General features: G+C 42.5%; 1 protein-coding gene across 8 annotated transcripts; it reads right to left on the bottom strand.

The window, feature by feature from the left end:
* Positions 1-1,076: 1,076 nt before the first annotated feature.
* Max (MYC associated factor X) lies at positions 1,077-27,560 on the bottom strand. Of its 8 annotated transcripts, none has more exons than XR_003581922.2 (7): positions 27,306-27,560; positions 26,559-26,585; positions 18,646-18,753; positions 3,850-3,973; positions 3,531-3,611; positions 3,295-3,395; positions 2,529-2,617 (listed from the first exon to the last, which is right to left on the bottom strand). XR_003581922.2 is itself a non-coding variant. In XM_027929444.3 (6 exons), the coding sequence occupies exons 1-6, from the start codon at positions 27,339-27,341 to the stop codon at positions 3,379-3,381; spliced, it is 393 nt and encodes a 130-aa protein (XP_027785245.2). In that variant the 5' UTR covers positions 27,342-27,560; the 3' UTR covers positions 3,261-3,378. The 8 variants fall into 8 exon arrangements, 6 of the variants coding, with proteins under 6 accessions (XP_027785243.1, XP_027785244.1, XP_071464059.1 ...); XR_003581923.2 differs by having other exon boundaries at positions 2,531-2,617; positions 3,311-3,395; XM_027929444.3 differs by lacking the exon at positions 2,529-2,617 and having other exon boundaries at positions 3,261-3,395.
* Between the last annotated feature and the right edge of the window lie 292 nt (positions 27,561-27,852).

Here is a 27,852-nt window from a genome sequence, read left to right as displayed (position 1 = left end):
ACACTCCATTCCTCTGCCAGCTCAACCCCCTTCTGGTTTGCTCCCTGCCTCCTGGGTTCCTGGCTTCCCATGCCTGCCACCTCCTGACCAGCACAGCTTCATCAGCCATTCTAATGCCCATCCTAACCAACCCATGAATAAGCCAGATATATTGAGCAAGCAGGCATGCAAGGAGGAAGCAAGTGTGCTGGTACGAAGGGCCTGTAAAATCACCTGACTTCTCGGTCCCATTTTTTCTCATTCCAGTCTCTGCTGTGTCTTGGAAAGGAGTGTCTTTGATAGATTTGACCCAGCATCTCTGCTTAATATAATCAGGGTAGGGCGGCGAGTTTTAATTCAGCCTCCTGTAGAAACATGACCCATCCATCAACTCCCACTGTCCAAAAAGAAATACTATGGATCTAAGATCCAATGGATTGAAGCTTCGGCATTCTACCATTATAAATCCAAGACCTTTTTACTGAACTTCACTTTCTCCCTCAATCTAGAAATAGCAGTTTCCTGTCAGCCAGACAGAAAAACCAAAGCTGTATTCTAGCCACAAATCCATTTCCTTCCAAGTCTAAACTAATCCAGGCTGACATGGGGTCCACAGCCTGAGGTACCTTGATGCTATTACAGTCTCCTTAACTTCCACTTCTTGACAGCCCTGCTGCCTCCTCTTCATAACTGGAACTCTCTAGAAACTAAACGGTTCTGATGAAAACCAGCGACCTCTGGGCACTATCAAAGAGAACCCAAACCACAGCTCCAGGCCACCAAATCTCCCAAGGTCATTAACAAAAAGACCAGTCAGAAATGGGTCTAGAAAAGTTGCCACAGATAACTGCCTCTGTGGGAACCCTAAATCTCTTTCCGATGAAGAATTACCAACGCCCATTTATTCACTCTCACAGGCTCAATGAACCCTCCACACAAAGGGGGACCAGCTCTAACTATGGCACTCCTAGTTCTGCAAGTCCCAGTGAGAGACCTCGGCTCCTTGTTCAGTCTTCCACACAGGCCCAACATCTTCTAGTACATTCTTCCTGCAACCGTTTTGGCCTTTGCAGCAGCAAGAAGACAACACCACCAAAAAGGATAAAATAAGTTTTTATTTATAGTCTTATAGTAAAGGGGGAAGCCTTAACTTGCAAGACAATTCATCGGCAGTATGTACAACATACTTTTTATTTCCATGGAATGGAATCAAACACAGACTGAGACTACAGAGTATACACCAGAGATCAGCAAATGCCAGGAACAGAGTGGGAAAAAGACAAAGAAATGAGGCCTAAACACACAAAACCCTTCACTGGGATCTGTTGACCACAGCCAGAACCAGGGCTGGATCACACAATGGAGAGAGGTTCCGGAACAGGAGGAAGTGGGGTGAGGGTGGGGAAAGGGGCCGCACTAGGGTGCGGGTTTAGTACCAGGTAAATTGCTCTTGGAATTTATATTACAAAATCAGTTGGCTCTATTTCTTAGAAATACACACGAAAAGAAAGGAAGAGTTGATCATTACTTTATGAATCTGTCGCTTTGCAATAACCGACATCATCAGAAATAGGGACAATTCACTCAGATTCAAATTTCAGTAGCAGGAAATAAATATCAAAACATCATCACTGGCCCTCAATACAAAACCTCTACCCCACCCAATGATCCCTCCCTGTCCCACCCCCAAATAACCACCCCCTACCACTCTCTGGTGGCTGCCGCTTCACTGCTGCCATCTCCCATACATACCACAAGTGTCACTCGGCCCTCCGTAAGGCTGGCACTGTAGGCTTAAACAGCTGGCTGAGAGAAGCGGGAGTGAAACGTGCCAAGAACTCTGCAAATCTGTCCCCACTTTCCTTTTATACCACAAACTTCTTCAAGGTCTGGTCTTTCAACGAGTGATAAATAACTTTTTAGGAAAAAAAATCCTTATGAAGGAGAGGGGGTAATTCTGATTACTCCAAACTGGTCATCTTCTCAAAGTAGAGCAGTTCACAGATTCACAAAGTCTATCAAACAAAGGCGAGGGGGACCGGGAGGAGAGGCCCGGTAGGGCAGGCGTCCTCCAGGCACGTGCCCCGCAGGGCTGGAGGAGCTGGTGGGGTGGGCAGGACACCATGTGCTCAGAGGTCCGGCCGGCCGTCTCTCCTCCACAGAAAAAGCTGCCAAGTTGGGGTGTTTTGGTTTAAAAACGTCTGGTGGGGACAGGGAATCCCTGAAGGGAATACATTTAAAAAAAAAAAAAAAAAAAAAGTAGAAATAGGGAAGGAGAACGAGAGCTGTTGTCCAAGAGCTTCTACGTAAAAATAAAAATTAAAAAAAAAAAAAAAAAAGAAAAAGAAAGAGTCTTTTAAATGGTTCTGAGGGTTCTAATGATGAACTGAGAGGAGGATGAGACGACGGAGGAGACAGACAGTTTTTATTGCTGGCCTGCCCTGTGTGGCTTAGCTGGCCTCCATCCGGAGTTTCTTCCTGCTTTGGGGCTCTTCAGGCTCTGACTCTGAGCTGGAGTCAGAGCCCCCATCGAAGGCAGAGATGGTGCTGCCCTTGGCGTTGGTGTAGAGGCTGTTGTCTGAGGAGGGGTAGTTGGTCTGCAGTTGGGCACTCGACCTCGCCTTCTCCAGTGCACGGACTAAAAGGCAACCGAGGGAGCACATTACCAACTTCTGCAGACTCAAGGAGCAACCAAGTCTCAGACTCAGGGTCCAGCCTGTTCTTCCTAAGGGCTTGTGTGCTGGCCAGCCCAGGCTCAGGGTGGCTCAGACAGAAGAACTCCCTTCGAGTGGCTGTTCCACACACACACTTCATTTCCCTTCCCTCTTTTCCCAGCTGGACCTGGGTTCCTGGCAGATATGGCCAGTTACTCTGCCACCCGACCCAACCCTGAAGAGAAGGCTTGTGATGTCACCGTCCTGCCATGGAAGCCCAGCCTAGAGACCACAGCATGAGCTCCCCGTGGGATTCAGCGGTGCAATGACAAAGAAGAAGCCAGCCCAGCAATGCCAGGCTCCACAAGGGTGTGAAGGCCACACAATAGCAGGAAAAGATGATGTAAGATGTATTGGCCAAAGAAAAGTTTTGGTTTAGCTCTCATGTACAAGATCCACTTGGAATGACAAGCTGGACACTTGGAAGCAAGTCACCGATACACACAAAATACCTGGGCCTTTTGACAGATAGCCCCTACATGCAGGTTGCTCGGCCCCTTAACCAACCCACTGATGCCACCCGCTGCCCATCCCTTGGTTCAGCTCAGCTTGAATAAAACCCATTCGTTTTATTTATTTATTTTATTTGCGGTGTTCTAACCCAGGTGGTTACTTGCATTTCCTTTTACTTGCATCTTCCATGAGGGAGGAAGAGAAGTGAATTCCCCAGGAACAAAGAACTTGATCAGCTCTGGCTTTCCCCTGTGGTTGTAGGAAAAGGCGGGTGTGAGCATTTGAGAATAGCAGGGGCCTGGCCCGTAGGCTGCCCTGATTGGACTACCATTGACAATGGGGAAGGCTCACTGTCCCTGAACACCTGGAGTCTCTGGTACTTACAAAGCACATTCCATTCCAAGGACCTCAAAGCTCTTATCAGACACCTAATGCCAGGTGTGGTCCCTATTGCAGACAGAGCACCTGAGTCCCGAGAAAGGGAGAGATCAGGGCAGAAAAGATACAGCCTCCAATGTCCAACTCCCTAGCTCCACTGTCTCCTCACTGCCGGCTCAGGTCCTTCCTCTAACACTCAACTACAAAGCCGAGACTGCTTCTGAGGCACGCTCTGGGACTGGCTGACTCTGCAGGCCCAGGTGTGAAAGCCCCGACCTGGCTGGAGCACAGCAGGGCCAGATGCCCCACAAGCTCAGCCGCTCACCTTGCTGCTCCAGAAGAGCATTCTGCCGCTTGAGGTCATCGATATCTTGCTGGTGCGTGTGGTTTTTCCTTCGCATATACTGGATATACTCTGTGGCTTTGTCTAGGATTTGGGCCCGGGATGCCTGTTGCAATATGAGAAAAAGCACAGGGGACAAAATAAAGACCGAGTCTGGGTAGTGAGGGACCCATGACCTTCCACGGCCCAGCATGGGGAACTGAAAACAGGAGAGCAAGGTGGGAAAAGGCCGAGGAAAGAGTGATGGATACTTAAGGCCTTCTTTGTGCCAAAGTTTCCAGTGCTTCAGAGCTTACCTCACAAGCACAGTCTCAGAAGGAGCTCTGCCAGGAACCCAAGGCTCAGAGGAGTACACTGGCTTATTCCAAACCACCAGTTAGACAGCAATGGAGTCTGAGCTCAGAGCTGGGGGTGTCTGACTCCTGAACCCTCACTCCTCCCATCCCCTCTGGTTCTTACGGTTGCATTAAAGTCTTCAGCTTAGCTTTGTCTGAAAACATCAAAATCCTACATAAATGAGAGCTTGAATCACTCATACTCTGCTAAGGTCTGGTCAGTGGTCCAGAATGAAAAGAGCAAGATCTTGGCTGGAGCTGGCTAGGGGTAAGAGTAGCTACAGTGGTTTGCATCAAGGTCTTAGACCCTCAGTCAAATCCTCAAACCATTGTTAACTAGTTCTAAGTGAACACCACTGTTGGGTCACTGAGCCTTCCTGGCTGAAGAGACTTGCATGAAAACTGTTAGTGCCTGATGTCAACACAGGAAGGGCACGAGATTGAGCCACTTCAGAAAGCAACCACATCTCTATAAGAGCCACGGATGGCACTGCCCTATCAGAGGAACATGCTAATAACCAATAAAATAGATGTCAGGTCACTGTGTCTGGGGGATTTTCTCTTAACTGCAAACACAGCCAGAGTTACTTATGACCAGGCAACCAACAGTCAAACTGGTAGAATGGAACAAAGCCAAGAGAAGCCCAAGGCAGGGTGAACTAGTAGCTGAGATATATCATTCATGCCATAGAGGTTTCTGAGCAGCAGGAAAGCTTCTTATTACAGGAAGGCAATTCTCCACAAGTCTGTATTACAAACCAGTGGTCCCAAACAACCAGAATACAGCCGTGGGGAAAAGAAAAGAAAACCTCCACTCTCAGGCTAACAAACTAAATTTACTTGTTTTGAATCCTAACAATCTCAAATTATACACGTCACAATGAAGTGGGTATCAAGAGTGGTATGCAAAGCCTCAGTTTATTTGCCAGTCCTTGAAAGTACCAGAATTTCTAGGCTTTCCTCTTATAGTGTCCTTAAGGCAATTTCCTCAAGAGGAAATCATTTGGATTCAATCAATCATTTTTATCTGATATGAATTATGTGCAAGGTACTAGGCAGACACTATGGGGAAACAAAATGTATTAGTCATGGCTTCTTTGCCCAGAAGCTTACTTACTATCTAGCTGAGGAGGTATTATCTACACACAGACAAATCACATGCAGTGCTGACAAGTGTAACCTGACTAGTACAGATTACAAAGGCCATGGGAAAGGTGGCTTCTGGCGGGGGTGATTCCCTACTGTGTGCCAGGGTCTTGTCTCGGTGCTACATTTCTCTCTCACACACACATTCCCAGGTGAAATAGTGAACACTTTACACTTTGTTAGGCCAACATTGGATTTGTGGGAAAAGGTGGTGCTAAGCAGGGAGAGTAGCACAGTCAAGGGCAGGGGGTAAGGGAGAAGCCAGATCTGTCTCCTTAGCTGAATGGTTAGCTTATGTAGAATGAATGAGAGGACATAACAACAGACACTTCAGATACTGTATCTGCAAAGGGGCCATACTAGGGCCTAGTTATTAAGTGAAAAAATAGAGGGGGAAAAGGGCAATAATTAGGAGGCACTAATTAAAATACTCTGCCTCTTGGATACTAAAGATGGAACTAAAACTTGAGTAAGAGGGTATGAGTGATGGCAGTTTGGGGATTCAAGAGGCAGAGACAAGCTCTACACTGTCACTACTGAGCTCTGTACCTGTAGAAACATTCTTCTCTATGGCTATTCCTGATCCAAACAGAATTCCTACAAGATCCCACCTGGCCCTGCAAATTCTTCCCTCTCCATCACTAATGATATTGCTATGCATATCTATACCCCAATCTCTCTTAAAAACAAAAATTTCTTGGGGGGAAGGGGATGTGATTCATGCCTGTAATCCTAGTGGCTTGGGAGGCTGAGACCCTAAGCAACTTAGCAAGACACTTAAAATGAAAAATTAAAATTTTTTTTTCCCAGCATGACGAATTGAACAAACCCAGGCACTCTATCACTGAGCCACATTTCTGGCCCTTTTCTTTTTCTTCTTTTTATTTTAAGATAGGGTCTTGCTAAATTGCTATAGCTAGACTCAAATTTGTGATTCTCTTGCCTCAACCTTCCAAGTAGTTGGGACAGGATTGCACCATCATGCCTGGTTAAATTTGCCTATTTCAAAGCTATTTTCTCAACTAACAGTTCCCAGAAGACAACATTATCTCTTAACACCCATGTGCATCTGGGACCAGGGGGAAAAAAACATGATTTTTAAAATGAGAGCGCACTGGCAAATATAAGTGATGACGTCTACTGAGTAGCAGTCTGTATTCCCAGTTGCACCCTCAGATATTTATACATGAAACCAGGAAATTAGTACCAAGAAGTAAAAAGTGAATGGTGAGCCCAGCTTAATAAGCCAGAATAAGGAAAAATATCCATGATGATGGCAGTTTCCACCTCAGGACAGTTTTGTGAAGAAGATTAAAATTCCTAAGTGGTCAAAACACAGTGTCATGGAAGTATCTGGGTTTAAACTCAGCCCTTCTTCCACCTCCTTCTTAAACAGAAGTGCTTGCTCTGGGTCTCATTCAGGGTGCCCTTAACCCCTAAAAGAATAATTCAGAATTAATCTTATTTTATCTTTCCTAGGATACTCAGAAAGAACTGAGATCCAACAAAAAAATTTAGAAGCACAAAACAGCCAGCACCTTCTTAGTGCAGCAGGCAGCATGTTAGTCTCATAAAAATCACAAAATACAAAATGTCCCCCATTTTGCATCTAATCCGGGGGGCTGAAGTTAAAAAATGCTAGATTCACCTAAAATCCCCTCCGCTCACACTTTTCCAAATCACACAAAATCATGTGACAAGCCATAGCACCAAGATGTGAGCAGGCTCTTCCTTGCCTTTATGAGTTTATAATAGGTACATAGTAAACATGAAGTCACCAAGAAACTCTGGGATTTATGGCATGGACTATGGAACAGCCCTGAGTTTTTAGTTTCTGTTTCCTGAGAAGCCTCTCAGTCACTTTAGTCAACTGACAACATTCACGTGAGTATGCTGACCAGACAGGACCTGGCAAGTCAACACGATGCCTTTGGGTAGTGAGTGAGGACAGCATGATCTTTTTTCCCTTCTAGTTTTTGCAATGAGAGGGAACTAATTTCTGGTTCTACCTTTCTGAGCAGAAATGGCTCTCCTGAATAGTTTAGACACAGCCACGTCTACCATTTAGACAATAGGTAGCTGGGCCTCCTATACAGCAATGTGAGTCAGGCCTCTCTCTTACTGGAAGCCACACAAAGGATGCCAGGCAACTCTGTCAGATCTTGTTCCAAATCTACGCCTGCATACAGCAACAGAAGTAATGATGAAGACAATAATAATGGCAGCAGATAACTCTTACCAAGCACTTATTAAGTGCCAGGCATCCTCACACAACCTTTGTATATTATTTCTACCACTTTATAAAAAGGGAAACTGAGGCACAGAGTTGGTAACTTAACCAATGTTTCATATGTGTAACTAATAGGAAGTAGAATCAGAATTTGAACCCAGGCCTCCAGACACCCACATTTTGAAAACAGAGGCAGATGTAAATCCACTTTAAAAAAGATCAACAGAATTGCAGGAACAGTGTTGTCACAGGAGAATGAGGAGGAAAAGGACCTCAAACGAGTCACTCATTTGCTTACAGGGATGTCAATGAAAACCCTAGTGAAGGTGGTTTCCTAGCAGGAGTGAGAGTTGAAGCCCAACTGTAAACTGTCCACCCAGGTGCAGGAGTGAGCTGAAAGTGAAGCTTATCTTTAAGATTTGGCTGAAAAAAAAAAAAAGAAGTGAAAAATAGCAGCTTATAAAAATAGCAACACTAAAGGAAGACTGTTTTTCTTTTTTCCTTTTTAAGATAGTAAGAACCAAATAGGCTCCCAAAGAAAAGAAACAAACAGGAAAAGCCCAAGATGCAAGATAGCCTGAGAGGACTAAGTGAACCTGGCCCAGTAGGAGGACGTGTCAGCTCCCCGCAGTGCTGCTGGCTTCCTTGTCTCTTGGCAGCCCAGAAGGTAAAAACAAAATGGATGAAGGAGAAGACCCTGGGTGTGGCAGCAAGGCCCTGCAGATCTCTGTCCCTTCTACTGTTCACGCTACAGTTGTCTGCTAGGCAGCATGTACACAAAGAGGAAGGTCAGCCTACCCTCCAGAGGTACCACTTTCACAGAATTCTGCTTCCAACAGATACCATGCACTCCTCAAATCATGGCAAGAATCAACTTACATATTTCACAAAAGGATGGGACCCCAAAAGATTAGAACCTTTTCTTTTTTTAAAGAAAATTTTTTTTTAGTTGTAGATGTACACAATCCTTTTATTTTATTTATTTTTATGTGGTACCAGAGATCAAACCCAGTGTGTTATGCATGCCAGACAAGTGCTGTACCACTGAGCCACAACCATGGCTCTAATTAGAACCTTATAAGACCCTGATTCTAGAAGCCATTGTCACTGATGCTTAGGATCAGGTCCAAGGTCCAAGGTCCTTTTTAAAGCAGTGGTTCTCAGTCGTTTCACACATTTCTGGTACTGTGAATCTTATTACAGTAACTTGGATTGTGGGAAAAGCCAAGTTGTTCTAGAAAGCAGGTAGGCAGAGAGCAGTAGTACTAGATCATTAACATTAGGAACACGACTGCCCTCCCGAGGTCCCAGCGCTGACCTGAGAAACAATGGTCCTTTCCCCATTCATATCAAAAACAGATCACATGGCATAAATTGGCGTGAACATACTTTATATACAAAGATATAAAAAAATTGTGCCCTATATGCATGTAATAAGAATTGTAATAGTTTCACTGTATGTCGTGTAGTTTCCTTAAAATACTAGTTCAAAAATAAAGCAAACAAATTGTCAACAACCATACTTACAGTGGGTGGATGTCAGCTATTTATTCTCCAAGAAGCAAGAAGGAATAAAAAGAACTACTGTAAGTTGGTCTGATGCACCAATTTACTTGCTTTATTTTGAACTAGGTATTTTAAGGAAAATAAAGCCATTTACTGTGAAAACTATACAAGCTTTTACATGCATTAAGGGCTAGGGATAGCTGGTATATATTTCCATTTGAATAAGCCACCTTTTGAGATAAAAATCTTTTTTTTTGATCTTTTGAAAATAAAAATTAACAAACCTGCATAATATTTGGGTGTCCAATAAACTAGTTAATTAAAAAATGGCCAATGCCAACAAGGAAGGCTGAACGGCTATGACATCGTTGTTGTTGTTGTTTTTGCATGTTATTTAGAGACAGTCTCACTGAGTTGCTGAGGCTGGCTTTGAACTCCAATCTGGTTGTGAGGTCTCTTGAAGGCACCCTGCTTCTAGGACCTCTGCTGGACCAGCTGCAGGACTATTTGTTGATCATCAGGAAAAGGCAGTGCTATCATGCCCTGCATGGGGCTTAATTAAAGCCAGGAGTCAGATATTTGTTTAAAAGTTAACACAAAACATTCTTTTTTTCTCATGCTTTTGATGGCTTGAAACCAAGGTGTGGCACTTTTCCATCAAACTTTGGCTGTGAAGCATAATTTCCCAAAAAGGAAACAGAAAGTAAATAAAGAGCATTCACTCTCACAGGTAATAAACAAAATACTATATTACTACTATATTACTATATTATTACATATTACTACTATATTAGTCATCCTCTTAAAAAAATTCCAATGATGGTGAAATTGGGAGTCTCAGAATACTACTGTCTTTAGAATTTGTTTGAAAAAATAAGAAATGAAAGAAGAAACGAAGACATGAAAACAAACCTCCTGAAACCATCTTGCCAACACACAGCAAAAACCAGATGCTCATACCCATGCTGGGACTCTAGTCTGTGAAAATGGCCATTCACCAGAATGTTCTCATCACCACAGTATTTATAAAATTTTAAAACTGGACACAACCCCAAATTAACCAACATTAGGCACATGCCTAATGACTAAATATGAATGCTGCATCATCTGGGGGAAAAAGCATGCTATTATTTAAAAGCAAAAGTTTTCTAACAATTTAATCCATGGAAAGTAGGCATACCAGGGCTGGGGTGGTGGCTCAGTGGTAGAGTGCTTGCCTAGTATGTGTAAGGCTCTGGGTTTGATTCTCAGCACTGCATATAAATAAATAGAGGTCCATTGACAACTAAAGGAAAAAAAAATTTTTTTTAAAAGTGTGCATATAAAGAGACCAGAAAGGAGTACAGGAATTAATAGTGTATTTCCATGCTTCTTAGATGCCATTAATAATTTCATGGACTTAATATTAATTAGTCTTTTTTTTTTTTTTGGGGGGGGGGGGGAAGCATGTTTCTTTGATATCCACTTTAAGGCAGTGCCCAATTTTATATTGAAGTTGGAAAGAATGTATCTTAAAATTGCACTACCCAAAGATACATACTAGCTACCTGGCTAAGAAATATTTGAAATGTGACTATTCTAAATTGAGATGTGCCAGAAATACATAATGCACACAAGATTTTTTAAGACAGGTGTGGTGGTGGTATACACTTGTCACCCCAGTTCCTTGGGAGGCTGAGGCAGGAACATCACAAGTTCGAGGCTTGAGGCCCGTCTAGGCAACTTTAGCAAGACCTGACCCTGTCTCAAAATTTATAAGGGGTTAGGAATGTAGCTCAGTGGTAGAGCACTTGCCTAACATGCATCAGATTCTGGATTCAACTGACAGTACAGCAAAAACAAAACAAAAAACTTAGTGCAATAAAATAGTTGAAATTATCTCTAATGATTGTACGTGTTAAAGTTGTACTTATTTTTAAATATTAGGGTCAAATAAAATATACTAAAATAAGTTTCATTTACACTTTTCTAGCATGTCTTTTAGAAAGTTTAACTGCATTTAAATTACTTAAAAAGTATTTGTTACTCAGTAAATTTCTAGCTGGGGCTGGGGATATAGCTCAGTTGATAGAGTGCTCGTCTCGCATGCACAAAGCCCTGGGTTTGATCCCCAGCACCATTAAAAAAAAAAGAAAGAAAAAAAATTCTACCAAGCAGTGATTGTCATATTGTCATAGGACCTTAGGTCAAAGGAAAGGTTGCACTTGTGGTAGATGAAGAAAGTTTTTTTCCTTCTTCCCATTTTTCAGAAGGTTTTCAATTTCATCACGGGGAAAAAAGGAAAAGAAATGCTAAAAAGAAGGCCTAGTAATCAATCCCCATCCTTCCAAATATCAAATGCAAAAAATGGCAGGTAGTATCTCCTTGCTCTCTAGTCCTCCTCAGGGGAGTCAGACCTCTGTGCACTTTGCTCTGCAGAGATTCCTGGAGTGATTAAAGAGGTTTCTGCTCTCCAGAGCATCACATTTAGTTAGGTGATAAGATAACCACAGAAATAAGAAGACACAAGACGCCCATAAAGGGCCACTGGAGTTAAAGGGCCATAGTTCTAAGGGCAGGGAGGGAGAGGCTGGCAGGATAAAGTGCCTGGACAGGGAGGCCTCTGAGTAAGTCTCTTCAACATGAGACCCAGACATCATGTGGGCCACAAGGCTAGATGGAGTTGGACTTGGAGGAAAGACCTCAGAGAAGCAGAGAATGACATTCCTGGGCAAACAGAGGAGGTGGACACTGTCCACAATAACTGGAGAATAATGGAAGGAAGGAGGAAAAGCAGGCAGGCAAGTTGGTGCCTCAGAGAACATAATGCTGTCCTCTCTTGAACAGGCAATGAAAGGCTCTTGGAGATCTGCAGCAAGACACAAATTCAATTTTTAAAGAATTAAATGAAGGGCTGGGGGTGTGGCTCAAGCAGTAGCGCGCTTGCCTGGCATGCGTGCGGGCCGAGTTCGATCCTCAGCACCACATACAAAGATGTTGTGTCCGAAAACTAAAAAATAAATATTAAAAAAAAAAAAAAATTCTCTTAAAAAAAAAAAAAAAGAATTAAATGAATGAGCTGGGATATAGCTCAGTTAGTAGAGTGCTTGCCTCATATGCACAAGGCCCCAGGTTCAATCCCCAGCACCACAAAAAAAGAAAAAAAAGGATTAAATGAATACAGTTACAATGGTTGAACCTGGAGCTTTATGAAGCTATGAGCAACTATGGGCACAATTTATGCAGTAGAAAATTTAAGGAGATGCTAACTTGGAGTCTGGTCAGATAACAATCTTCATGAATAATACGTGAAACGGGTAGGATTATGGTTTACATGTTATTTAAAAGACATCCATTCTAGCAGCCTAGATATGATATACACACAAGTGTTGCTGAATGAACTGCCTGCCTTAAAGGCATCCACTGGAAGGAGCCATCTCCCAAAATCGTGTGGCCAGAATAGATAGGGAGCTTCCTCCCCCCAGTTTAATAGAACTCATTGTGCTCCCTGTTCTATGACAGTCATTAAGCTAAGAAAATGACCAAAAGGAGATATATTCCCTGCCTTAATGTACTTCCTATGATGCAATGTGGGTAGACAGTCATCAAATAATCACACAAATCTACATAAATTACACCAGGCTGGACATGGTAGCACATGCTTATAATCCCAGCTACTTGGGAGGCTGAGGCAGGATCTCAAGCTTAAGACCAGCCTCAGCAACTTGGCAAGACCCTATCTAAAAATACAAAACAAAAAACAAAAAACAAAAAACCCCCACAAAACTGGAGATAGCTCAGAGGTGAAAAGCTTGCTTGGTACATGAGAGGCCCTAGGTTCAATCACCAGGACTATAAGACAGCAAACAAAACAAATAATCCCACACTGGGTTAAGTGGGAGAAAGTCTTTGGCCTCAAGAATTTAAACCAGGCATGGAGGAATCTGTCTGTAATCCCAGCTAATCAGTAGACTACGGCAGGAGGATCACAAAGTTCAAGGCCACCTGGGCATTTAGCAAGATCCCATTCTCATATAAGAAAAATAAAAAGGGCTAGATCTGTAGCTAAGTGGTAGAGTGCTTTCCTAGCATGCACAAAGTCTTGGGTTCAATCTCAGCACCCCTGCCTTCCTCCCAAAAAAGAATCATCACATTCTTGTCATAAGGACTATTTGGTTTTAACATCTACCTGTGAAGAAAATCAGATTTTAAAAGGAAGGAAACAGAATCACTCAGTCTTTTAAACTTCCTAGTTGATGTTTATCATCGGTAATTGTTAGGTAAAATTCTCTTTCTCAGCAAGGGAGCAAGACCCTCAAAAGTAGACACCCTCTATTAGGCCTTTGAGCCCCTATAGCACTCACAAGATCTCAGTCACACAGCTGAGCACACAGTGTTGGTTGTTGTTATTTTCTTTAAAGGACTGAGCAAGCTGCTCCGGCTCTCTCTATAACTATAGACTGAGAACCTACTATGTGCCACAACCTGTGATGGGAGCTAATGGGTGGTGCCTCAGTTTCACCAAACTCCAGAAATTCCAAACTGAATGCTGACTAGAAAAATGTTTTTATTTTCATTTGAGGTTATGTTATCTCTTTTCTTCATAGCTCTCACCAGGAGGGAGAAATGCAAGCACAACTGCCTGAGACAGCAACACACAGGCATTTAGTAAGAGACTTATAAATGAGAAACTACTATAAACTGCTATAGAGCTACAAATAGCAATGGAGTCATGACTGAATCGTTTTGGCTCAGGTTCTGGAGCTAACTCATGGTGCAGAGAACAGAATTATACTCCCATGTAAAGGCAACCTGACAGGCTGTCCACCAAGATCTTGCCTCTGCACAAACATGGTGAGCTCAGTGTCAGTAAACCACTACATAACATTCCCTAATACCCAACTAAGGACCCTAAAACAAAGAATAATTTCCATTCAAGAAAAGTACCATCTCTCTAAAGATGGTGCCACAGTCTAAGATCAACCCTCACAGCCTGACTGGCTAATTCCATCCCATCTTTCCTGGTGAGCTCCATGTCCAACTGAAAAAATTTAAGAGACCCAATGACTCAAAACAAGAGCTCAAGGGTCCACTTGTTAACCCTGGAATTGATGGCAAAACCCAAATAAATTGCCAACTGTAATGATCTATGGTGGGGGTGGTGGTGCTGAGTGCAATAATGTGGACTTTGAAATAATTCAAACTTGCAATGACTCTCAAGCCTGCATTTCAGTGTTATCTACAAATGTCACCTCAGAGTAATATTTCTGTAACAGCCATGGCATGACACACTGCCAAGATTAATGTCTCTTGCTGGAGAGAAGTCCCAAAATAATGACAAGATTTAAACAAGATCTTTAAAAATATATCCTTAAATTGTAACCCTACAGTGTGGCAGAAAGATGAAATTAGACAGTTCCAAATTCTAGTCCTTGTCCAACTACAGATTGGGATGGGGATCTTGAGCTGTTTCCTCACCTCTGATAGCAACACTGGCAGGAGAAGCAGGAGTAGGGATTGTTGGGTGATGATATAATACCTCACAGAACTGTTTGTGGATTTAATCTTACATTGTAATACAGATGATAGTTAATATTTTTTTTCCACAATCGTGGGGAGAAAGCCTAGGTGAGTGCTCTACCAACTGAGCTATATCCCCAGTCTCACTGATTTTTTTAGTTGTAGGTCGACACAATACCTTTATTTTTATGAGGTGCTGAGGATCAAACCCAGTGCCTCACACATGCTAGGCGAGAGCTCTTCCTCTGAGTCACAACCCCAGCCCCTCACTGATTTTTTACTTAAGCAAAAGGTGAATGTTCTTCATAATCTTCATTTTATAACAGAAACATAGGATATTTTAGCAAAGGATAAATGCAGTTTGGGTCTCACATTTGAAGTTCATTCTTTCTTTTAAATTTTTCTTCTTTTGTGTGCATGTGTGGTACTGGACACAAAACCCAGCGACACTTTACCCTTAAGTTACATCCTTGGTGCTTTTATAAAATTTTGAGGCAGAGATTTGCTAAGTTACTGAAGCTAGTCTCAAAACTTTTTTTTAAAATACTTTTTTAAAAAATATTTTTTAGTTTTAGGTGGACATAACATCTTTATTTTTTTTATGTGGTACTGAGGATCAAACCCAGTGCCTCACACATGCCAGGCGAGTGAGCTACCACTTGAGCCACATCTTCAGCCCCAAGTCTCAAAACTTTTGATCTTCCTGCCTCAGCCTCCTGAGTTGCTGGAATTACAGTTTTCTGCCACTATATCTGCCTCCTTTTTGTATCCTCTACTTTTGGTTAGAATCCAATGCAATCCAAACTTCTCTATTAACAACAACAAAAAAAAGGCTTAGAATGTATATGATAGATGACAATCCAAATGGTAACTAAAAAGTCATTTGGAGATGCTCAAATCAAGAGAGACCAGAACATGAAAAGCCCAAATCAAAGCTTTCCAAACTTCAAGAATCTGAGCTAAGGAGGGCATGGTGGCACACCCCTGTCATCCAGCAATTTGGGAGGCTGAGGCAGGATGGCAAGCTCAAGGCCAGCCTGGACAAATAAACAAACAAAAACAACTGGGACCCTGTCTCAAAATACAAAGGGCTGGGAATGTAGCTCAGTGGTAGAGCACCTAACTTTAACCCTGAGTACAAAAAAACAAAAACAAAAACAACTGAGCTAAGCACCCCAAAACTCACAGAGTAAAATAATCATTTCATAACTATTTACATTAATGTCACAACCTTAATTGCTGCAATCCCAATAAAAAGTTAGTCAATTTCCTTTGGTTCAAATACCACATTTTTTTTTTTTAAAAAAATTACAACATTTAGTGAGAAGTCAAGTCTGAGAGACCAGTTCCGTTAGACTCACTGCACCTGTGAAACTGCTGACAGACTAAGAGAACAATGAAGGTCATGCTCATCATACCGGAATGGGCTGGGTTCAGCCAAAGTGAAGAGCACACAAGACAAGAGGATTCTGAAATTAGAATGGCATCTAGTAAATTCTCAAATTGGGGCTCTGCTGATTAACAAATCTGGTTCCTCTAGACTGCTCCTCTCTTACTTATAAAAAGTGTGAGCTAACAAGATCTCCTGCGACCATCCTTTCACTCAATCCTTTAGCCTTCCTGGCCTCTAAGTTTCCTCAGTTGGCCAAGGAACGTTCCCTGGTTCCTGCCTCAGGGCTGCTACTTCACTGGCTGGCCCCCTCTCTCTGCCTGGAAGGTTCATCACTAGATGGATGTAGTTTTTTCCTTCACTTCCTTCAAATCTTCACTCAAATGCCACCTTGCCAGTGAGACATTCCTTGTTTGCCTAAATTAAAATCACAACAATTCCTTCCTGGTTTAATTTTCCTTCATAGCTCTGATCTGTCAATAATTATTATTCGTTCATTTTCTATCATTTCCTTATCAGAATAAGGCTTACTTCTGTTTTGTTCACTGCTGTATTCCCAGCATCTAGAACACTGGCTGGAATATAGTTGATTCTCAATAAATATATGATGAATGGAGTGAGAAATAAGTCAAAGAGCACAACAAACGACAAACTAGTCTGTTTTTAAGGCTACCTAAGTCAAATATCAACTGCCACCCTGCTCCCAGTAGTGGGGATTGAAGCCAGGGGTGCTCTACCACTGAGCTACATCCCCAGCCCTTTTTGAGACAGGATCTCACTAAGTCACCCAGGCTTGACATCAAATGTGCAATCCTCTTGCCTCAGCCTCCCAAATTGCTGGGATTACAGGTGTGCAGCATTGTGCCTGGCTAAACCTTCAACTTTCTTGAAGAAAGGAAACAGGATTTAGGATAATGAGATTATAAGGACTTAAGAAAGAATGTTTTAGCAATGTAAAATAGGGTTAGATAAGGAAGAGGTATAGTTCTGGCTTCTTTCAAAGTGTTTTTCAAACTTAAAAATGCCTGAGAATCACTAGGCTGCTTGTTATAAAAGCAGGTTTCCAGGTCTACCTCCAGGAAGCTGACTCGGTAGTGATTTTGATGTGAGTGGTCCACAGCCCACCCCTTGGGAAGCACTGATTTCACACCACTACTTCAAGCAAGATGTAGAAGGCAGCTCTTGTCCATGTAGGTCACAGAAACTACATTAATTGGTAACACGGTAAAGAATAAGCACTGTCAACAGCTGAGACATGCACAAGAGATAAGCTTTTGCACGTGTGTACTTCGACTAAAAGGGTGAGTCTCTCTAGTCATAAAAACTTCCTGTGGTACTTAGTGCTATACCCAGGAATGTTGTTACTCCAGGTTAAGTACCTTTGTTTGGGGCCATCAAATCAAGCCCATACTAAGTAGGTTTAACCCATGGCAAATTCTGGTTTTGCAATACTAGGTATTCACATGGCCTGCTTTGTGTTTTTCATAAAGGTCAGACCCACCCCACGCTTCAGCTGCATGAAAGCCACACCTTAGATAAAGTATAAAACACATGTTACCATAGTATAAAATGATTCAATGGTTGCCAATTTAATATTAGTTAACCAAACAAACCCAGGACCCCCAACACAGAGCTAATCAGGAGAGCTACTCAAAGTACACCCAAGAGCAAAGACTGTTCATAACAAAAGATGTTTCTTTTTCTTTTGTGGTGCTAGGGATCAAACCCAGGACCTTACACTTGCTAAGCAGGTGCCCTACAACTGAGCTCCATCTCCAGCCCAAAATAGCTGTTTCTTTAAACACTGTATCACAGACACCCCCTACCCCCTGCAGGCACAACCATAGGTCTTCTTCCCAATTTGCCACTTATTCCACTGAAAGGCTGCAGAAACCAGGCAGCTACACTAGCATTAAGAATGGAATTAACTATGCAAACAGACGTTTCCTCCAAATTCCAAGGAGTGACCTAAACCCTAAGACTTTTGCTCAAAGCTTCTGTTTTTTGAATGCAGAAACAGCTGGTTCCTACCCTTTAGGAAAAATGCTAGTTTCTGGAGGCCATCAGTGGGGCTGGGGGAAAGAGAATGGCTATTTTTTTCCTTCTATTTCTTATGAACATCTTACTCAAGTTTTTTGTTCCAAAGCTTAAATCATTCTTTACACACTTTGGAAACAAAAGCTATCTGGGCTGCTAAGTCACCCATGCCCAGATGGATTCACAGACATGCCTGTAAATGTTCTCTTACACTAGATATTGATGTAGAAACTTACAAAAGAAATTCTCACAGAGATCTGGGGACTCAATACCTTGGAACTTTAGTGTGTTCCCAAACTAACTATAGGTTAAGCTCTTTGCTAGAATGTATAGTTATAATAATTTCCTGAATTAATTTATTACATGTAATACTGAGTTTGAAAAACCACTCCTACAACAGCTCCATTCTATCTGAGATATATATATATATATATTTTTTGTTTGTTTGTTTGTTTGTTTGTTAAGGATAAACTAAAGTAAGTAAGGTGTGTGAGGATATGCCAAAGAGTCAAAAAAGAAAAGAAACCATGCCATCTGAATATCTCTTACTGTATTTCTTTACAGACAGGAGTGTCCTACTAACTTCCACAAGTTATAAGCTAGGGGTGGCCAGCTGGCTTTCTCAATAAACTCACCTTCTCTCCTTGGAGTGACGGGACTGAGTCCCGCAAACTGTGAAAGCTGTCTTTGATGTGGTCCCTGCGTTTTCGTTCCAGTGCATTATGATGAGCCCGTTTGTCAGCCTAGAAGAATGGGAGAAAGAACATTAGGACACCACTCCTTTGGCTTGGTACAAGGTGAGTGGGGTACAGCCTGGAAGTATATGCTGTCAGCGCTGTCTCTGGTGAGTGGACTGGGAAGATTGGTCCAAGTGGGCAGTTAGGAGTCTCCAGAATTAGGCTCTGCTAAAGGGGGAGAAAGGGGTGAGCAAGGCTTGTGACAGGAACATCCAAAGTAGTTCGATGCATCCAGCTCATGCATAAGTAAAATCAAAGTTATTCATGGGGACAAAGTGTGACTCTCCTGCAACACCAGTGTCCCAACTTACTTATGTGACACAACAGCTACCAGTTGGTGGCTGGGAGGAGACTAGGGAAATCTCCAGTGGGTCCCTTCAAAAGATGTGATTACCCCCCATTGTAAGAGATTCCGGCGGAGGGGGTGCCCCAGGGAGAAGTGGAGTCACTGGTGCAGTGCTCCTCTCCATGTGAAACCCACCACTGAAGGATCTGCCCGGATCTCCAGTTGCTAAAAGGCACTAGTTTAACCCTCTCATCAAATCATACAAGAGAAACTAAAACCTCCAGAAAAACCCAGTTGCATAAAATCTAAGGTCATAATAACAGAGCTGATAGAGATGCCAACCACATTTGGAATCCCGTTTCCTAAAGCACATCCAAGGTGCTATCCCTCCAAGGGCTTCCATTCACACAGGCTGAGCCAGAAATGTAGTTCTCACAAGACAGGCCTTCTGACACCCACAAGCTCTGAATAAATTCCTTCAGGCACTGTGGCAGGTCAGGCTAATTAGGCATTTTCGAAATACTCAAACCAAAGTCTTTAACCTGTCCTGCTCCTCCTTAAAATCACAAAGATGACAGCGAAGACAGCCAATGAATCAGGAACAGCAAAGGATTCCAGTAAAGATAGTGCTGGTGAGCACTAGGAGGGAGCTTCAGCTTGAGCACCGTGAGGTCACTGTTAAAAGGACATCCCCTCCAAATGGAACACAAGTGCTTAACTTAATCCAAAGCAAGAACTGTACCACACTTACACTCTGATAATTATGGAGAATATGCTCTGAGATTTACCTTGAATATGCCAGGTTGCAAGGAACTAGCCTACACAGCAAGTCTACATATGGGAAAATGAGGTGGCTTTAATCCACTCAGAGAGGACGAGGAATTAAAAAAAAAAAAAACAAAAAACCAAGAGTAAATAACTTGGCTTAGCACAATAATAATGCCTCCAATGAATTTTTGTACTAGACAAGATGTATAGACAAAAATCTACTATAAAGACTAGAGCTGCAAGGATGAAAGAATTTGCAATTCTCATATTATCTAATCCTAAAGATTTGAGTCGAACCAGAGGAGAGGCCAGGAACAGTTGTGGTCATATTAATTACTTCCTGGTCTCTTAAGCATACACCTCACCAATAGCTCTACTGAATGGACATGTGGCTCCCTTCATGGTCATGGTCCTTCAGAGCATGCCACTCTTCGAGGACAGAAGCTAGAAGCACTTCTAAAACTGTCCCATCTTAAGTCAGAATTCACTATAAAGTGAGAGTACCTCCTGGACCACAGAGATGTATAGAATAGCATGGGGAATCTAAGAGGATTATCAAACTCAGAACACCAGATGACCTGGGGCTAGAGGACTTCAATCAGAGGTGCTCTGGTAATTTTTTTTTTTTTAATTTTGGTGCTGGGTATCGAATCCAAGGCCTTACACATGCTAGGCAAGTGCTCTACCACTGAACCACATCCCCAGTCCAGAGATAGGTACTCTGCATCATGACACAACATTAAAGCAAGAAAATTATAGATATTTTCTAACAGCAGTATGAAATACCTTGAAGGAATTAAACATATTTAAGTACTCAGTCTTTGTCCAACTTTTTGTTCCCTCTAGTCATCTATACAAAGGTAAACTGGGCTGGGCCTATACCTGAGGTGCTTAGAAGGGCTGACATTTGCCAAGTATCTGCCTCTTCAGTGTTTGCTGTGTACTCTCCAAGATGGTCTATTTACATGCAAATTAATCGCCCAGCTTTGGTCTCCAGCAGCAGCCCAAGATACTCAGTCTACTAAATCACCCTGAGTCCTGGCCCTCCTCCCAGCTTAAGAGCTGTGCACAGAAGCAGTGACAGCAGAATTACCCACAATCCCTCCTGTTGATACAAATAAAATTCTAATCATCTGTTTTCTTTCTGGGAGAGCACTGTAAATCACAAACAGCTAGAATCAAGTTGGACTTGGTTTTACTGAGCCTGCACTAGAGGCATGGAGAGAGGTAAAACCTAACATTGAAATCATCCCCACAATGCACTACTCTCCTCCCATTCACTGAGCCCTGAAAGGACTCAAATGGACAAGTCTTTTGGTTAGAGGACTGTAAGTGAACTTGGCTGTGGACCATCAGCAGAAATCTTGGCTTCTCATCTGGGGCGCCAGCCAAGTTTGAGAAGTTGGCTCAACAAGGAAAAGGCAGCAGTCCACTGCCTGGTAGAGAGCAGGGCTGGGGACTGTTGTTCTCAAAGTAGGGGATGGAATTTCTGTGGTGGTTCCAAGCCCAATTTAACTAGCAGATGAGTGGAACCTTAGACCAATCCCTGCTGCCATGTCCATCCCTGAGCAGCTAGGCCTAACCAGAATCAATTTTAAAGCTCTTGACACAATGGCAAGTATATATTTTTTTCTCTTCTTCAAGCCTCATTTGCACGAGCAAGTTAAAAAACATGCAAAACTAACATGCCTAATTCCAGGCAACTCTGAATTATATCACCAGTGGCTTAAAAGAGCACATGTAAAACTAAAAACCTAACATGAGGTTGAAAATTCTCTTCGGGAAATATTTCCAAACCACAAATCCATCCAGCCTGATTACCCCATTCCACCCCCACATCCAGAGGGCCCAAACCTAGAGTTTATCACTGGCTTGTTAACCACCTTTCCTCACTGGCAATCCCTTCCCAAAGGAACAAGATTTCAGAGTTGAGAAGGAAAATGGGTGAACACTCTCAGTGTATGGCATCAGAGATCCTCCCACAAACTCAAAAGCATTTTTCTTTTCTTTTTAAAGACCAAACAATTGCGTCTTGAACAAGTTAGACTCAGCTCAGATGAGCAAGCTTTCTCGCCTGCTGTCCTAAGAAAGACGTCATGATATTGAAAACTGTGGTACTGAAAGTACCCTTGCCAATTAATTAGGTACAACTTGAGTTAGGTAACAGAAGACTTCTTGGGTTATTCAGCAGGCCCCCAAATATCACCCCAATACATTCTCCAGGAGCAATGGCTGGATGCTGCTGGCTCTTCAAGCACAATGGACTGCTAGTTTCTGCCAGAAAGCCTTTCCTTCAGGACAGCCTAACAAATACTAAGGGGCTAAGCAATACCAAAGAGTGGCCCGCAGATGCTCAACAGGAACTACAGCACCAAATTGCTTCCAGCTTTGGCATCTCTGCCAAAATTTTACTTAGCCTCTCAGTTTTTATTTCCACTAAACTAAACTTCTGTACTGGTAGCCAGAATAAAAATCTTCACCTACAATGTGTCCATCCCTGATACTAACAAGTAGATGTATTTTAAGTGTTAAATAAAGACATTATTTTATTGGCCAATGAATTGTTAAAACTGGCAGGAGGTTTATCAAAGCCAAGGAGTTCTGTTCAGAATTGAGGGAAATCTTTCAAAATTGAAATAATTTTCTCAATAAATTGAAATAATAATTTTCAACTTATTGCACAGAAAATGCATCCTCTTTAGAGGCATGACATCAGTCCGCAATTCTAAGCAACCAGCATGAGGACATAAATGCTTCATTATTCAAGCATGAACAAGGTTCTAAGAATAATGCCATTTCTTGCAAGTTACCTTACTCCTAGTCCTTTTTACAAGGATTCCAATATGGAAAATATAGATTCCAATATAGAAAATTCTCAGCAATATAGGGAACCTGTGTTGCCCAGTAAGCATTAACTGCATTTAAGGAATTTAAGAATATAGCCAGAGTTGTGGTGCACACCTGTAATCCCAGTGACTCTTGGAAGACTGAGGCAGGGGGATCATAAGTTCAAGGCCAGCCTCAGCAACTTAGTGAGAGCCTCAACAACTTAAAATAAAAATTAAAAAGACTGGTAAAACCCTTGGGTTCAGGCCCAGTATGTATACGTACATGTGTGTTTATATGCATACATATACACATATATATGAATCTCAGTTCATTTTAGAGGGAAGATAGCACTGCTTATGACTATAATCAAGCTATTCTTATTTAATAATTAGGACACTGAAAAAGGAAAAGGTCCCAAATTCTCATCTGGAAAAAAATCTATTCTTTATTTCTGATAAGAAACAGAATAAATAAAACTGAATTTCAAAGCAACTTAAAATATATATTTGAATCAACATGAAAATTGCAACATGAAATAATGGGCAACTGGGATGATATGAACTCACTAAGGTCCTTAACATGAAGACATTAATTGCAATTTCCCAACACCTCTCCTGCTTGAAGTTTACTACCTAGTTATATATTTCGGTCGTCTAATGAATATATTTGTTTTCAAGGTTTGGTGAAAACAAATGTGCCTCAAAGAACTGGGGAACACTATTATCCAAAGATAACATTATATTAGAGCCACTTAAAAGGAGACAATTGGTGAGACAATTTTAATTGAAAACCAAATTGGATTCACTGGTCAACTCTTATACCACTATTGGCATCTCAAGGAAGAAGAAAAAAGACTCAAACATAAGAACATCTTTCTTATGAGAAGACAATACCTTCCTGAGATCTCAGAGGAATGACCAAACTCATTCCCTTCTGAATATACTACAATTCCTCAAGAAACAAAGAGCACTAAGCTATTAAAAATACTTCACACCAGAAAGGTCCAGAAGTAGAATTGCATAGATCTGTTTTTAAACCCCAAACAGATACACTGTAAACGCAACACGTTCAGTTACAATACATTGGAAAAGGCCTTGGTTTCCTGATCAACAGACTAATGCTACATTTCTTATATGCTTCCACCTTTTCCCACAGAAATTTCCCAAATAAAGCAAAGGGAACCTCTTGTATAAAATATACCTGTTCCAAAAATTTATCTTTAAGTGTAAAAGTTTCCTTTCAAAAAAATAATAAAAATAACATAACATCAATGGGATTCTGTGATGTACTGAATTTAGTAATATTGTCCTGGGTTACTTCCTTTAACAAAAGCTTACTGGTAACTGGAGAAGCTATTTTGCGTTTATACTAAGGCAACAAAAACATTCGTCAAATCAGTTTCACTTTCTGTTACAGTTAGCCTCACTTCCTAATTCTGTTCGTGCTGAGTATCCTGCATATTTCCTATAGTAAGGCCTACAAATTGTAGTGACATTTTAAAATATGAATGTCTCTTTTTCTATCAGGCCAATAAAACATTTTCCAAGTAACTTTTAAAAAGATCAACTATTGTCCTCAGTGATTGTTCATAGTCTACATCTTTTTCTGAACTTTTTTTTCCCAAGGCAAAACTTAAGTTTTCTCCAAAATTAAAAAAACATATGTTTATGATCTATACTAAATTTCAAAACAGTAAACAGATCTAATCAGAGGGGGAAAATGGAATCCTTTTTTAATCTACCCATTCACAACAGTTTGATATACTGTGAAACTGTCTAAAACTCATCTGCTTTTTTTCCCATCTTATTTTGATTACCTTGTGCCAGACAATACTTAAGTCAACAAGCAGGTGTGTCAAATTAAAAACAAAGGGTCTTGAGCCACTGGGCTCAATTCCTATCACCAAAAAACAAAACAAAGCAAAGGGTCAAACCTACTTCCCTTGTCTATCTCTCAAAGTCAAAGGAAAAAAAATCCTTGCCCCATCCAGCAAACTAAAAACATCTATACAAAACAAGGAGATTAGAATTCTAGGAGAGTGGAAACTTTTTAATTATTCAGTAAATGAATTTACATCAATACTCATGTGGAAGAATATTTTGAAAAGCAGAAAGCTTTCAAGAACTGTGAGCCAAAATTTCACAAAGAAAACTTTTTTCTCATTTGAAAGCCAATATAATCCCAATTCAATGAATGATTCTGCAAAGGAAGCCTTACCAATCCTACCCTCCAACCCTGATCAAACCCTGGGGCAGATATTACAACTGAGGACATGAAAAAAAAAAAATTTTTTTTTAAATGAGTGAGTCCCAAACACAAAACTCCAAGTACACATTATTAAGGATAAAATAATAGTAACTGGAAAAAAAAAAAAAGGCAATTCAATGTTAAAATATACTCAAATATATTTATAAATTTAAGGATGTGACAATATTTCAACAAAAAATAAAACAAATTATTTTTAGTTAACTATTATCCTCACAACAACTGCTTCACCAGATTTTTATGGAAATATCAGCTCTGAACAAATGAAATTTGTCTTCATGCCTATCTTCTTTGACAACCTACATAATCCTTTTGGTCGCTCTAATGAAGAGTAGGTACAACTAAGAGAACTTGCCTTTACCCTGAGATTATTAAATTTTTCCATCAGATATTATGAAAGTGGCATCCTGCAAACTCTTAACAGTTTGGAGAAACTGCTGTTTCGTACACCATTTTAAACATAAGAAAAATGGGGACTGAGAATATAATTCCAGTACAGCATTTGTCTAGCTTGAACAGGGCTCTGGGTTCAATCCACAGCATGGTGCAAAAAAAAAAAGGAATAAAAATCAGAAAAATAACAAAATCTGGATTTCTAGTTTTTCTTTTAAAAATAGAATAGAAAGATCTTGGCAACACTGAGTCCTCACTCCCACTTACCAACCCACTGGATTTGAGTAGTGGCTGCCTTTTTAGAAGTGACATATGCTTTCCAGTACCCCAGTCCTCACTCCTCCTATCTAATTCTTGACAATCTCATTACCTGGTCCCCACAGGCAGATGAATTCTTGACCTCCCCCCAACTCTTACTGGTCCCAAGTATTAGACACTGTGATATACTTGTTTCTCCTTTTACTGGGTCTGTTTTTCCTCCTATCTATACCCACATTACTGTCTCAGACTCCAAAGACATGAGATAAGTATCTATATAAATCCACAAAACCCATCGACTGAGAACATTAATATCAAAACCCTAAGAAATTATTTTAGCACTCTATGGTTACATCCATCACACTTCTGCAAAGGTGTCTCTGCAATGCCCCATTTCAACATTTGTTTTTCTTTATATTTCTCCTTCAACTCAAATATAAAGTCAGAACACAAGAAGCTGTCTGTACAGGAACTTTCAGCATTTGACCTTAGGCTCCTCTACATTTACAATTTTTGCATAAGAATACCATGCTGTGCTAAATTCCTTGGGTCTAGAGCAGTCACATGACTTTTGGTTAAAGGAGATTACTGCATGTGGCTTCAGCTTCACACAACTATGCAAACAGAGTTTAAAAACCTACTTGTTCTTAAATGAATCTTCTGGACACTTTGCCGTGAAACAATGCTACCATTCTCTTCAGAATGCTTTATTTTTTCATTTCTTGCTTATATAGTGGTAGCTGGATCTCTCACCTGAAAACTACAGAACAATTCATTTCCTTGCACACAGCTCCTCTCACCCAACTCACTAGAATTTACCACCTGAGAATCTAGAATCATGGAATTTGCAAACCCCTCTCCCCAACCCCAGAAGGCCCCACCTCACCTTAGCAGCTAACAGGAGAGTTTACTACAACATGAAAAGTAATAAAACAACCCCTTTCTCTCTCTGACCCCAAAAAGGACTAAAATTGCACGGAAATGAAAATGAAATGGAGAGTAGGAGACGTACCGCAGATTGAAACCTCGGTTGCTCTTCCTGGAATAAGAGAGAAAAAAAAATAGAAAATATAGAAGTTATTTTTACACTTCGCATTCAATAATAAGAAAGAAAATGCCGGCGGCGGAGGAAGCGGCGGGTGGGGAGTCAGCCCGACACCCCTCCCTCCCTCTCTTCCCCCTCACCCCAACCCCCCAGCGGGATCCGGTAGCAGGTTAGGAGGGTCCCGAGCGCAGCCCCTCCTTCCGGGATCCGACCAGGGCCAGAGGGGTCGGAAGACTGTCTCCTCCCTCGGACCCAGCTCCGGCATCTGAGCACTGCCCCACCCCCTCACCGTCCGCCCTCACCCCCAGAATCCGCAGGTCACGGTAGGAGGGGGTCGCAGACCCAAGGGGCAGGTCCTGAATGCCGTCCCCTTCTCCAGGATCCGGACAATGGGATCCCGGGCACACCGCATCCCTGTCCCCGGATCCTGAGCGGGGTGGGGTAGTGGGGGAGGCCGCAAAACCCTTCTCCACAGAAGGAGGTGGGGGTCCCGGAGACCGCGTGTCTGCTCCCCACCTCCAGTCCCAGGAGGCCGCTCCGGCCAGGAGCCCGGAGGGGAGCGAGCCGGGAGCGCGACGCAGGCGATCCCAGCCCCCGGGGAAGGGGAAGAAGGCGGCGGCAGCCCGGCCCCCTCCCGCCGTCGCCCCGCTGGGAGCCCCGGCCGCTGTCCCCGCCTGACAACCCGCACGGGAAGGAAGAAGCCCCGGGACTCACGTCGCTCTCCACCTCGATGTCATCGTTATCGCTCATTTCCTACGGCCCAGGGAGCGGCCACTGCAGCGGCGACGGGGAGGGGGAGGGGCGGAGGGGAGGGGGAAGTCACCGACAACAACAAGCCGAATGCCCCCACACACACTCTCACTCACTCACTCACTCGCTCTCTCACTCACACACACACACACACACACAACACGGGCGAGAACCACCTCCTCACTGCAGCACCGGATCAACGGCGGCACGCACGCCCGATCTGCCCCCCGCCACGTGACCGAGCTCGCCGCGCCTGGGCAGCCGAGACTTGTAGTCCTCGTCCCTCTGACTGGCGGCCCGGTGAGCGCCAGAAAAACTACAAGTCCCATAAGGGACCGCACCCAGTCACCGCCTGCCCGGCTTGTTGACGAAGCCCAGAGCGCCTGCGCGTCCAGGAGGGGGCGGAGGGAAGTGGCGCGGTGCCTGCTGGGAGACGTAGTCCGCAGACCGCGAGTTGTCAGGAGGTTTTCCTCCCGAGGCAGCAGAGAGGCTGCCGGGAAGACAGGACACG

Source organism: Marmota flaviventris, chromosome 2 (assembly GCF_047511675.1).
Source record: "Marmota flaviventris isolate mMarFla1 chromosome 2, mMarFla1.hap1, whole genome shotgun sequence".
NCBI classification, from domain to species: Eukaryota; Metazoa; Chordata; class Mammalia; order Rodentia; family Sciuridae; genus Marmota; species Marmota flaviventris.
Note: the sequence above shows the minus strand (reverse complement) of the source record. Positions and strands in the feature narration are given on the sequence as shown.